General features: G+C 37.8%; 2 protein-coding genes across 2 annotated transcripts in view; one reads left to right on the forward strand and one right to left on the reverse strand.

Moving 5' to 3' along the window:
• The window catches only part of syne1b (spectrin repeat containing, nuclear envelope 1b), a 110,774-nt gene extending 101,622 nt beyond the window's left edge, over window positions 1-9,152 (reverse strand). Inside the window, exon 1 of the mRNA XM_016491883.1 lies at window positions 8,953-9,152. Coding sequence (XP_016347369.1) covers window positions 8,953-9,019 — 67 coding nt within the window. The 5' untranslated portion in view covers window positions 9,020-9,152. The remainder of the gene's footprint in view (window positions 1-8,952) is intronic.
• A 1,624-nt stretch (window positions 9,153-10,776) lies between these two features.
• Window positions 10,777-12,099, forward strand: LOC107693195 (MYC target 1). The gene is made up of 2 exons (XM_016492492.1): window positions 10,777-10,856; window positions 11,404-12,099. Exons 1-2 carry the CDS (start codon window positions 10,784-10,786, stop codon window positions 11,919-11,921), a joined length of 591 nt encoding a protein of 196 aa, XP_016347978.1. The 5' UTR covers window positions 10,777-10,783; the 3' UTR covers window positions 11,922-12,099.
• The last annotated feature ends 777 nt before the right edge of the window (window positions 12,100-12,876 follow it).

The raw sequence follows: 12,876 nt of genomic DNA on the forward strand, positions 1-12,876 counted from the left end.
TGCTAATAAGGTTGATAGGGTGTTCTAAGCAGTAGCCAGGCTGTTGCTATGGAGTTGCAATGGTATTCTGTGTGGTTGCCAGGCCTTTGATTTGCAGCCATAAAGATGTTCTGAGTGGTTATTAGGGCATTGCTATGGAGTTGTTAGAATGTTCTATGTGGTTGCCAGGGTGTTGCTATGCGGTTTCTAGGATGCTCTGTGTTGTTGTCAAGGCATTGCAAAGGTATTTTGAGTGGATGCCAGGCCGTTCCTATGCAGTTGCAAAAGTACTCTACATGGTTGTCAGGAAGTTTCTATGCAGCCATAAAGATGTTCTGAGTGGTTGCTAGCATGCCATGAATGGTTGCTAGAATATTTTGTGTGGCCGCAAATGTGTTTGGAGTGGTTGCCAGGGTGTTGCCATGCAGTTGCAGGTGTTCTAAGTGGTTGCCAGTGTGTTGCCATGTGGTTGCAAAGGTGTTCTAAGTGGTTGTCAGGCTGTTGCTATGCAGCCATAAAGATGTTCTGAGTGGTTGTCATGGCATTGCTATGATGCTAGGATGTTCTGTGTGGTTTCCAGGGTTTTGCCATGTAGTTATTAGTATGTTCTGGGTGGTTGCCAATGTGTTGCCATTTGGTTGCAAAGGTGTTCTAAGTGGTTGTCAGGCTATTGCTATGCAGCCATAAAGATGTTCTGAGTGGTTGTCATGGCATTGCTATATGATGCTAGGATGTTCTGTGTGGTTTCCAGGGTTTTGCCATGTAGTTATTAGTATGTTCTGGGTGGTTGCCAATGTGTTGCCATTTGGTTGCAAAGGTGTTCTAAGTGGTTGTCAGGCTATTGCTATGCAGCCATAAAGATGTTCTGAGTGGTTGTCATGGCATTGCTATATGATGCTAGGATGTTCTGTGTGGTTTCCAGGGTTTTGCCATGTAGTTATTAGTATGTTCTGGGTGGTTGCCAAGGTGTTGCTATGCGGTTCCAAAGTTGTTCTAAGTGGTTGCCAAGTCATTGCTACACAGTTCTAATGATGTTCTGAGTAGTTCCTAGGGTGTTGCTAGGTGGTGTCCACCCCAAGTTTCTATAATATTCTTTTTTCAGATTTTTTTTTTTAATTGTTTGCAAGGTGAAAGAAGTTTAATACTGTAACTATTTAGTACTGTTCAAATCATTAACCCTAAGTATGAGCAATAGTGCTAGTGATGCTTGACTTCACAAACAGCAGTAATGAAAGTTTGTGACATCTGTTAGCACAATATACAAATCTTGCAGAGCATTTTTAGACACAGATAAGGTCATTCAGGTCACCAACAAACACCCACCAGACATATTTATGCGTGATAGGCTCAGACAGACCAGCCATATTCACAACAGACAGCATCCTATATTTGCATGCATGTTCTAATGCAATCCACGGGGCATGTTTAGGAAGCATCCATGTACAGTAGCACACATGGCATGCTGGTGCAGCCTTAAGCACACAACAGCCATCATAATCCAACATGCGCAACTGTAAAGAGGTTCGCATCAGCATTCGTGTGCAGCAGTGACCCGTGCCAACACGGTGATTACCTCACCCGAGGAGGAAGACGAGGAAGACCTCAGCTGGCTAATAATGTCTAGTGAGCCATATGACCCAGAGACGTGTCACTGCATATCTGGATCATGCATCTGTTTCACCTACATTCAGTGAAGCACAGACTACATGTAAATCTGAGCTAGTGGCTCCCACACTCCAGTCTGATGAGAGGAGATGTCGATGTCCCACTTACCGCGGAGATACTGAAAGAATCCCGTCACCAGATTCAGAGATGTGGTCTTTTTCACAGCTATGTCCTTAAAATGAGCCATTGTGCGCCCTGCATTCCCTCCGTTTCTTTGTGTCCTTCATGTGTGAAAGTGCACGCGTATCATCCAGGGAGGAAAACCAGATCAGCTATCATTTATTTCCTCTGGGAAGCAGAACAGAGCAGGCGGAGGAGCTTTCCGTGTGAAAACACAGCGCGACTGAGCGCTGGAGGATGAAACCTCCCCCTCCTCCTGTTGTCTCTCTCTCTCTCTCTCCCTCTCTGTCTCCTCCGCTGTGGATAGGCTGCTAATCGAGGGCAGTTTTTATGAGCCAGGCGACTTCCTGTTGTTGGTGGAGCTGGGGAGTCGTGCTGGTGTGGATGCTCTGTTCAGGTCTGTTCTAGTTCTAGCAGCATCCCACAACTGCAGCTATACTAACTGGCTATGGCACTGATCGGCCAATCAGCACGCGGGGGGGCTGTGAGTGTGATGTCACCAGGCAGCTGGTGCTATCCTGATTTATATGGGTGGGTGGGGGTCAGTACTCCTGCTACACAGCTTGAACTCCACCAGGCCTCCACTATGAGCACCGCGCAGACACCCTAATGCAAGAATGGCTTAACAAATAATCAGATTCATTGCAGTCCAGAATGCTATACAACAAAGGACTTATGACATGACACAGTTACTGTGGGTTTGAATGTGTTTGCATGTCTAAGTAAGAAACAAAGCAAACAGAAAGTGGCAATTTTTGTACAATGAGACATTCAAATAGTTTAATACATGTTTCTGGTCTTATTGTGTTCAATTAATTAATTAAATATTAGGGGTGTTTGATGAGGCAAGACTCACTATTAATATTGCTTGGTATTTGTGATTTGAACAAACGACTAATACATAGTATTAAAATTTGGAACGTAATTTATCTTACAGCATTTATTAAGCAGCACAATTGTTTTCAATTGTCACGAATCCGGTCCATGGACTTTCATCCAATGAACACAAGAGGTCGCTCTCTCACCATATTGACACTCACTCCACATAGACTGTCACACTTCACTCTGGACTACATCTCCCATGCTCCACTGCACTGATTGCGCACTCACCTGCATCCAATAACTCACACTATATAACACTCACTCTGATCCTGCTCTAGTCGCCGAGTATTGTATGTGTTTATCTCTCTCCAAATGATAGCTACTCTATGGAGCCTGTCTAGTTTTCAGTTCCTAGTCATAATCTTGTCTTGCTTGCTTACTTGTGTTTTGATTCTTGCCTGTTTATTTTGAATACCCCTTTCGTCTTACCATTCGGACTCTGTCTATGCCATGCCTGGATTATCGCCTGTTATTGGATTTAACGTTTGCCTCGTCCTCTGGATTACGTTTACCGTCGTTTGACCCACGCCTGTTTCACGGATTACTCTTCAGTCTCATCCTTGATATATCTGTTTGCCATTGTTTGACTCTTGCCTGTATTGACCATGTCATTGAATAAAGCCTTGCAAGTGGATCCGCTCGCCTCACGTCTCTGTCACCTTGTTACAATTAGTATTAATAATAATAGTAATTATTATTATATAATTCCCATAACTTATTAAATAAATAATTCCTGATATAATAAAATAATTAATGTCTAATAAAATAATAAATGTCTTCAATGTATATATTTATCATTCTGGAGCATTATAATATAATATAATATAATATGATATGATATGATATATAATATAATATAGGCTTTAATTTTTGACTGGAGTAATGATGCTGAAAATTCCACTTTTACATCCCAGGAATAAATTACATTTTACAATCTATTCAAATACAGTTATTTTAAATTGTAATATTTTTTCATTATTTTATCACCTTTACTATTTAATCTAATAAATGCAGCCTTGTTGCACTCTTTTGAATGGCAGTATATCAAAAGTAAATGAGTGAAATCAAGCTCCACTGGACATTTTTTTTTTCACATTTAATATTCTGTTTCACTCAGAAATACATTTATGGAGTCATGTTGACTTTAAATCCTTTAAAGTCTTTTTAATTTTGTGTGCGTCTATGGCAAAAATCATTCATGTCATGAATTTAATCATACTGAATAACACATGCATTATTTGCAAATGGCTATAAGGCAACTGGGAACCAACTGCACTCAAAGTATTGAATCATTTATGTCACAGCCAGTGCAAAGCATCTGCCACCTGCTATGGTGCAGTCAGTGACTATATCACTCTATTATTCCTGACCATCAGCCACAGCATGAGCTCCAAACAAACCCAATCCACCACACAACATATTTATTTGCGTCCTGATATATATTTAGTTGTGCAATTATAACTTCTTATGACCAGAAATGGACATGCCCAGTGTTAAGTCTTGATCTTCCAGGCATGCATGGCTTTGTGTTGTCTTGTTTAATAAAACATGCTTTATTAAATTACTTAATTCAATCCCAAGTTTTGGTGCGTTGAAACATAAGTGCATTTACAAAATATAACTGTTCTTTCGCAAATCCACTTAAAGGAAAAATCCATTCTCTCACCGTGGCATAGTTCAGGTATTTATATCTCAAAAAGCCTTTTGTGTTAAAGATCGAGGAATGTACCTTAAACTGTTTCCGTCACAGAAGATAATGTAATCAGTGAAATAAGTGCTACTCCCATCACATGCTCATCTAATGAGTCACGATTTGTTTCTATCAGTTAACAGAGTTAAAGCTCAGGGATCATTAAAACGGATTAAAAAGACCTGACATTGTGTGGATTAGAATATGGTAAGAAAAGGCAATTTATTTATTATATCTAGCATACATATACTGTATAAATACATTTATATACAAACATATACATATATATTTACATGTATAAAAAAATCATAGATAGATTAGATACATAGATAGACACATAGATAGATAGATAGACAGATAGATAGATAGATAGATAGATGGTGGAGCTGTCCAGTCCTGAAATATTATCGCAGAATAATGTAAAGGCTTTCAGGATACAATACTGACTTTAAGGATAAAATTTGCAAAAGTCCCACAGTTCTTCATCAGTAATCAATGGACGTGTTTAGCATCTACAGGCAATTCCAGTGCTGCAACACGACAAACTGGATTGTTCCCACAATAACCAAAAAAGCAGCTTTACCGATGGTCTACTAGTTCGTAGCATTGCCCACTTGCACTCCCACCCAGTGTTAAGAATTAGAGTTAATTAAGTATTAATGAATGTACAGTCACTTTCAGTTTGCACGTATAAATACGAGAAACAAGTGAGTGGAGCATCTGAAATTTAAATGAGTGCATTCAACACAAACTCAGGACAGATGATATCATGGGCAACAGGTCAGATGTTACTGTCATCTGCTCAATGGAGTGCAGTCTTTAATATTCTACACATCACTCTTGCAGTTTCAAGGGAGAAATGCAAACGCTGATTTTGTCTATTAGGCCAAAAAAGGTGTATTAACAAAGATAAATTTAAGATAAATATTTAGAAAAAATAAACACTGAAATACTGCCATCTAGTGTCCTTTTAAAAACATTCTGTGACTACATTAAATGGCCTACATCCAGATTCAAGCTATTTTGATCAACATACTGATAATAGTCAAGTCACCTTTATTTATATATCGCTTAATACAATAAAGATCATTTCAAAGCAGCTTTGCAGTGATAAACAAGAAAATAATGATTCAATGATGCAAACAGAACTCATTTGTGCTGTAAAGCAGCTCTAATAAATCAATAAACACTCATTGTTTCTCATTGTTTTAACAATATATTGTAACAGTTACTGATATAATACCAACTGTTTTACAAGTCAATCAAGACAACAACCTTCTTCTGCAAACTTTGCCTCAATAAAACAAGATCCTTAGAGAGTTTTCATCAGATATGTGTCTAAAGGAAATGGCTGCTGTATAAAAATCATTTGTGCCAATGAAAGGAAGATGGCAAACAGTTTTACCACACGCTCTGAACAGGCATGCGCCAGTCACCAAGGAGGAGGAAACCAAAAGAAATTATTCTGAAAACAGTAACCACAGACCTTCTGTCGCATAAACCACATGTCGCCTTATTCGCTGTTGATGTGCCATGTTAACTAGCACACGCCTTTTCTGATGTGCCTTCAATGCAAAACACATTTGACCACATGCATGAACACACTTCAACTAAATTCACCTTATATGCAATCACTGTGTCGCCATCAAAAGCCAAATCTACTGCTCTACAAATGAATATGTACAAATAAAACCAAACTGCACATCAGAAACTCAACATGCACTATAAATCATTTTTACAAAAATGTAAATCATTTTTAAATTTTTACATGTAAAATTCACTGCTAATTTACTAGGATGGTTTCTAGGGTGTTGCTATTCAACTGCTAATCTGTGAGTTTTATATGTGGGTGGGTTAGTTAGGTACTGTTTCATCTAATTAAACAGATGACCTACACTAAAGCTGAAAATGCAGTAATGACTGCATTGCATTGACAAATGAGTGACTCTTGACATTTTTGGCAATAAAAACAGAAGTGCGAGTTATCACGCATATGTAACTTCCTTCCTGTTGTGTTTGAATGCTAAGTTCCTCTATGTAGCTTAATGCTTCTTGTTTCATCTTGAAGACTATATGAGCATGTGGGTTGCCATGGTGATCAGAAATACACATGAATTCTCCATAAGGAAGTAGCACAATATCCTCTACAGGTTACATAGGAAATGCATTAGAGGCTTTGAATAGGTGCATATGCCACTCACTTTTATTCTTGAGCTCCTTTAACTATTTATGAAGAGTGTTTTTCAGGACAAGACTGTGAGTTTTTGTAGGCTACTGTGAAAACGAATCCTCTATTAGTCATAAACAGATAAAATCTTAATGTTAGCGTGACATTAAACTTGGCAGTTTAGTTTCTTAAAACACCTTCCTGGTCTTATTACACATTATTTATCAGTGTGTGTTATTTTAAAGAAAAAGTCTTGTTTTCCAACCCCTTCCCCAAAACCACCTGCCATATACAGACACTTTTTACTATGCAATCCAATCACATCCTACATTTTCACTCCAAATATCATATCAAAGACAAAATGGGTTTCAAATAGTTTCATGTTTATTTTAAATTAATTAGCCTAAATGACATAAAAGAATACACTTTTTATTGAATTGTAATCACGTGTCAGAGGTAGTCACCTGCTTGCTTATGTATATTAGGCCTATTGTGTTACCCAGCATGCCTGGACATGGTTATTCATTTTAAAAGGAAGCTTTTATTATTGCTCTTTCCATATACTCTTGCTCTATTTGTTGTCATAAAAGCAGCTGAAATCATTCTTAAATCAATTAGTGAACAGAAAATGTAACCAGCCTGATGCTGTTATTACTCTTCCATGAAAGCCCACAGTGAAACATCTGCTTTCACTTCGTCACGGGATGAACACTCTCAAAGGTCTCACTGTGCTCGACCAACGGGTTGCCATCAAACCATTTTTTAAATCTATGTAGAGGGCCACAGGAATGAGATGACAGGACTAAATACAGCTAATTTGTGACCAGTTTTTATAGACTTGCCCCATCCACTGCCAACACTGAGTAACAGCCATCAGTCAATAAGAACGGACACACAATGCCAGGGAGTCCAAATATCGATCTGTTCCATCTTCCAAGGACAGGACATCTTCCAAAGAGGTGTCAGGTTCTACCTGTCCCCATACACACCACCTACTACAGAGTCCCTGTCCAACTCTTACACAAAAACACTAAACAATAAGGGCATCAAGCATATCGGTCGGTCTGGGTGTTTTATTACAATGTATTATAGTATTATAGTATTTAATAATATTTACAATTAGCTTTCCAGTTTTCAGTTTGTGCTTTTGTAATTTTTATTAGATTTAAACTATTTTTATTTCCGTTTTGGTCATTTTAGTACCATAACTCAACTTTATTTCAGTTAGTTGCCAAAGCAACATTTCTAATTTATTTATTTATTTTTAAGATTTAATTTTTCATCTAATATTTATATTATATGTTATTTCAGCTTTATTTTCATTATCGAAAACTATTTTTACTTTAAATGAAATTAAGTTATACAGACATGAGGGTGAATAAATGATAAATAATTTTTGGGTGAACTGTCCCTTTAAGCATGTGATTTGGTGATGGATAATATTGAAGCTGGACAGCAAAACCGGTGGATTATGGAAACATTTTCCTATCAGCATGAGCCCTGCATCACAACGTCATCAATCACTCCCATAATAGCAATCATGTGTTTTTCTTGTGGGTGGTTTTATATTTTCCTTCCTCCAAAAATTGCAAAACATTTAAACCATTCCTTCCACCTTAAAAGCATTACCCATAATGTTGGTAGGCACCATATCGGCAGCATTATGTCTTAACACATCCACCGTTTGATATGACATGACAGAGTGCTCCAGTAAACTAAACCTTATCATAAAGAATGTAAATATCATCCAAGCAAGAAAGGTCAAACAAAAGTATTCCCTGCATGACAAGTGTTAGAATAGGCTTTTGTCAAGGACAACTTTCTGTAAAAAAAAAAACAATGATGACCTTCACGGGCTAAACTATTTTAAACACAAATCTAATCCCCAAAAACAACCATTACAAGAGCAATTTAACAATACAGCTCTTTGTAGTTAGATTACATGGCTTCTGTGCTATTTTAACTAAATGACCAATTTATTTCAGCACCAAGCAGACAAAATTAGGCCTAAAAATGTGCAGAAAGCAACACAACACAAATAGATCCTCTATTTCTGGTTAAATGGGAGAAAAACAACCTGTCCTCCTCAAGCACTGCAGTACAAAACCAGTCCATTCAAACCATCAGCTGTTAAACCAAGGTGTCCGCAAACCATCATAATGAAAGTACATGATTCCCTCGGGACATTTCTATGTTTGCAACACTGGCATAAGAGTAACATGAGCTGCATATGATGTCAACATTAGTTTAGAGATAAATGGACGGACACGCATAGCCATTATGTAAAGCATCAATATTGATTTCTCAAGTGGGTAAGTTCTTGTGCTGTCAAATATAGTGCATTTGTGCACCATAGAGGCAAACTCTTGGAGTCAGCAAAATTCCTCCTGACTCATAGAGCCAGAGGACGGTTGTGGGAGGTAAAGAACAGAAATACAGCATCACCTACCTTGCAGCCTCTGCATCACATTCATAATGTCCTTGCTGGACCGTCCGAAAGGGCTGAGGGAAGCCATGGTCCCTCTCTACAGTCCTGTGCTCCTCTGACACCGGATCACTCATGCAGTCGGCACCGTAGAAAGCAGATATTGCACTACTTTCTTAAGGGGCATCCCCATCTGCCCCTCCTACAACTCTCTCTTCCTCTTGCTGCCTCTCTCTCACTCACACTCTCTGATGCAGGAACTCCAGGAGCTTGATGTGGCCCAATAGAAAAGCAGGTTTCATATAGGTGCTCGACCAAGTAGTCGACCAATCAGAAGTCCTCTTCTATCTACAGTCAGTGAACCGAGAAGGAAAAGTAACCGCATGGGTGTCAGACAGAACAAAATCACACTGTAAAAAATATATTTTTTAAATTTCCAAGAAAACCAGCCCTGATTTATCAGACACTATATTTGTTTGTTTGTACAGTTGTTACTCTGTAGTGCGTGTATTACCGTGAGCAGATGACGCTTCCTTTCCCGCAGCGCTCTTGCGTCTCATGTGACGATGGTGAAACTCTGTTAGACGGGTTGCTATGGAAACCTTGAAACAATGTTGCAAGGCCGTGTTACTTCATGTGACTTTTACCGCCACCTATCGGTGATAAAGGGAACAATAAGGGGGCGTTTACTGTACACAGGGCAACTCAATGAAAGAGAACAGAGACTAGATAGATAGATAGATAGATAGATAGATAGATAGATAGATAGATACCACCCAGTATCTACATCACGGGCTACATGGTTCAATAATGACATCTGCTGGCCATTCCTGTTTTTGTAATTAACTCAAGAGCATGGATGTCCTCCTATTGTTTTAGGATAAAATTGTCCTTCCCTTACCAAAAAGTAGTATACTTCAAGTTTATTTTAGCAAGTATACTTAAGTAAAGTTCAAGTCTATTTTTAAGTATACTTTATGTAGTAAGTATACAAATATCAGTGTACTAGTAGTATAGGCTACTTGTAAGCGTACTATTTCAATACTCCTTGGGACTAAATTGGCCCACTTTCTAGTATATAAAAGTATACTTTTAAGTATACTTTAAGTATAACAGTAGTAAACTTTGAGTACACAACTAGTTTAACTAATAGCACACTTGAATAAACTTCTTTTTCGTAAGGGTTCACTCAAATATTTGCAAGAGCCAGTACACCAGGAGGTTTCAGTGACTGGGAATTCTGTTGAATTCAGACAATGCATACCCTCTCCCTGTTTCTTCTGAGAAGACATGCATTTTTAGGCACTTTTAGTTATATTACTTTAAAGTGGGTATCTGTAGGAATATTATTATTTGGTTCTCTGTTCATGAAACATACAGTGATATGCCAGAAGGTACAGATATTAGGGCAGTAAGGAAATCTCCTCTGACAACTAAGAACTTATCGCCTAGGAGTTTTCTTTTGGGAACTGTGTCAAATCGAAACTTCAGAAATGTATTGTTCCGTTTTTATCTACATAAGTATTTGTTTTTATCTTCACTCAATCTCAAAACAAAGTGCGGAAAGGTCTAAAAAAAATGGCGTAAGTTGGTCTATTATAATATAATGGGGTGAAGAAGCCATTGTATTGTGTCGATTGAAGCGAAGGAAATGATGCAAGAGGAAAACAGCCCTGTTCCTCTGGATTTCTGTCCTGAACAGATAAGCCTAGCACTTGCTAATTATACGAGTAAAGAGGCAGGAAGATTGACGACAAAGTTTCCCTTCATGCAAACAGAAAAAGTGCCATATTCCCTGAGAAATACAGTGAATAGTTCCTGTGGGCTTGGAGTGAGAGTTTGGCTGCATGTTCACATGCTTCTGCTAACTATTATGGCTTCAAATGAAACAAATACGATTTGGGAAATACTTAAACCTATTGATTTTGGTAAGAATTGCTGTGCATTTGTTTTACAGTCTTGCTTGAGTTGGCTCAGTGTAAATTTCACTTTTATACCTATATAAACTCTGTGCAAATATAAACATATGATGATTCAATTCAATTTCAGAATGATTTGTAGAAATGTAACTCTTAAACAATAATTTTCTATTTTTATTTATGTATTTATTTATTATTATTAAACAGCATTCTTAATGTGTTGCGTGCTTGCAATAAATGAATATAAAAATAATAATAAAAATTGGTATAGAAACAATATTCTCTCAGAAATTGCTGGTCAATTTCACAGTTAATTACAAAGAAATGGCAAGTAACACAATGAATTAAACATGACATTTGTAAGTAGAAAGACGGAAATATTTTTATGTAAAACATTCTCCAATAATGTTTTATTTACAACTTTGAAAAATCTCCCCCCAGTGTGTGTCTGTATACATATAACTTTAAGTAAACATTATTCAAAATGTATTTAATATTGAATTTAATGTATAATATTGATATTATATACTCAAAATTCAATAACCTTTCCATCCAGAGGAGCTCATCCTGGCGTTCTGCTTGTCGATATTAATTGGTCTGCTCATCGGGATCTTGATTTTCCTCCTCCTTACATGGATGTCAAGACGGAGAGCTTCGGTCAGGATCACCGGATGTCAAAACCAGTCGTCAGAATCTAAGGGCTCGCATAACCAGCACTGCCACCTCAGACACTACAAGAGTCACGGCTTCGACAAGAACACTGAATATGTGGGAAGAGCGGTTTTAAACCTTCACAGACAGACTTCCGTAGACCCCAATGAGCTGCTGGGTAGAAGCCCCAGCTTTCAGAACTCCACGTTTCGGCCGCCACCTAAAAAGTCTAACAAGACTGGTGATGAAACAGAGGATGAAAACCAAACTGCATTACTTCCTAACATCACAGATCCATTTAGTGCAGAACCAGCAGAGTCCTTCTGGCTAGGGAAGGGCAGTCTAAGAGGTTTTCTACCCAGACAGACTCCACCACCTGCATATGACAGTGTCATCCACATCTTTCAAGAGGCTTGTACCTGACTGCACTGTGCTAAGAGACAAAGGACTTGCAAAGGATTGTATATAAATCCCAAAACACCGATTAAACATGACAAAAAGGAGAAAAATAACCGAAAGCCTTGCTCTGATTTGACAGGGATCTGATTTATCCTGTACTGACACTCATTTGCATTTCTTTCATGGGTAACACTTTACAATAAGGTGCTATTAGTTAATGCATGAACTCACATTAACAAACAATGAGCAATACATTTATTAATAATTATTAATTACAACTGTTCATTGTTAGTTCATGTCAGCTCAGGTTCAATAAAGTATATTAACAGATGTAACATTTGATTTTAATGATGTACATTTACATTTATGCATTAGACGCTTTTATCCAAATCCTGAAAATGATATATGTGACTATTGCTTCATTGCAACGATTGTCACAAAGTATTCAACAAAAATTATGTACTTTGAAACAGACCACTGAATGATTGCATTATTCATATATCATGGTATGTACATGGTACTCCACAATACATGTATAAAAAAAATCATGGTAATTTCATAGTAAGTGAAAGAATATTGTATGCCTTTTATGTATTAACTAAAATAAACCATACACACTAGGAACAGCTAAAAATGCAGCAGAAGACCTCCTGGGAATCTGTTCAATATGGTATTGTTCTCTTTGCCTTTCTTGAGATGAAAGTGAAGTATCTCTCCAGAGTCTTTCTGCAGTCTGTCTGGAAAAAGCTCCTAAGTGCTGGTAAAACTCCTTTTCACTAACAGAAAACAACATTTACAACAGTACAAAAACTGTAACACAGAAAAAGCTAAGAAGCACAACAGATGAGTTTAAAAAAAAAACTATCCTTTTGTAGTGTTAACAAAAATCGTCTCAGGTTACTTGTGTAACCGTGGTTCCCTGAGTAGGGAACGAGACACTGAGTCCTCTAGGGGTCGCGGAACTCTTAGGTCAGACTCA

Source organism: Sinocyclocheilus anshuiensis, unplaced genomic scaffold (assembly GCF_001515605.1).
Source record: "Sinocyclocheilus anshuiensis isolate Anshui unplaced genomic scaffold, SAMN03320099.WGS_v1.1 scaffold261, whole genome shotgun sequence".
Lineage (NCBI taxonomy): Eukaryota > Metazoa > Chordata > Actinopteri > Cypriniformes > Cyprinidae > Sinocyclocheilus > Sinocyclocheilus anshuiensis.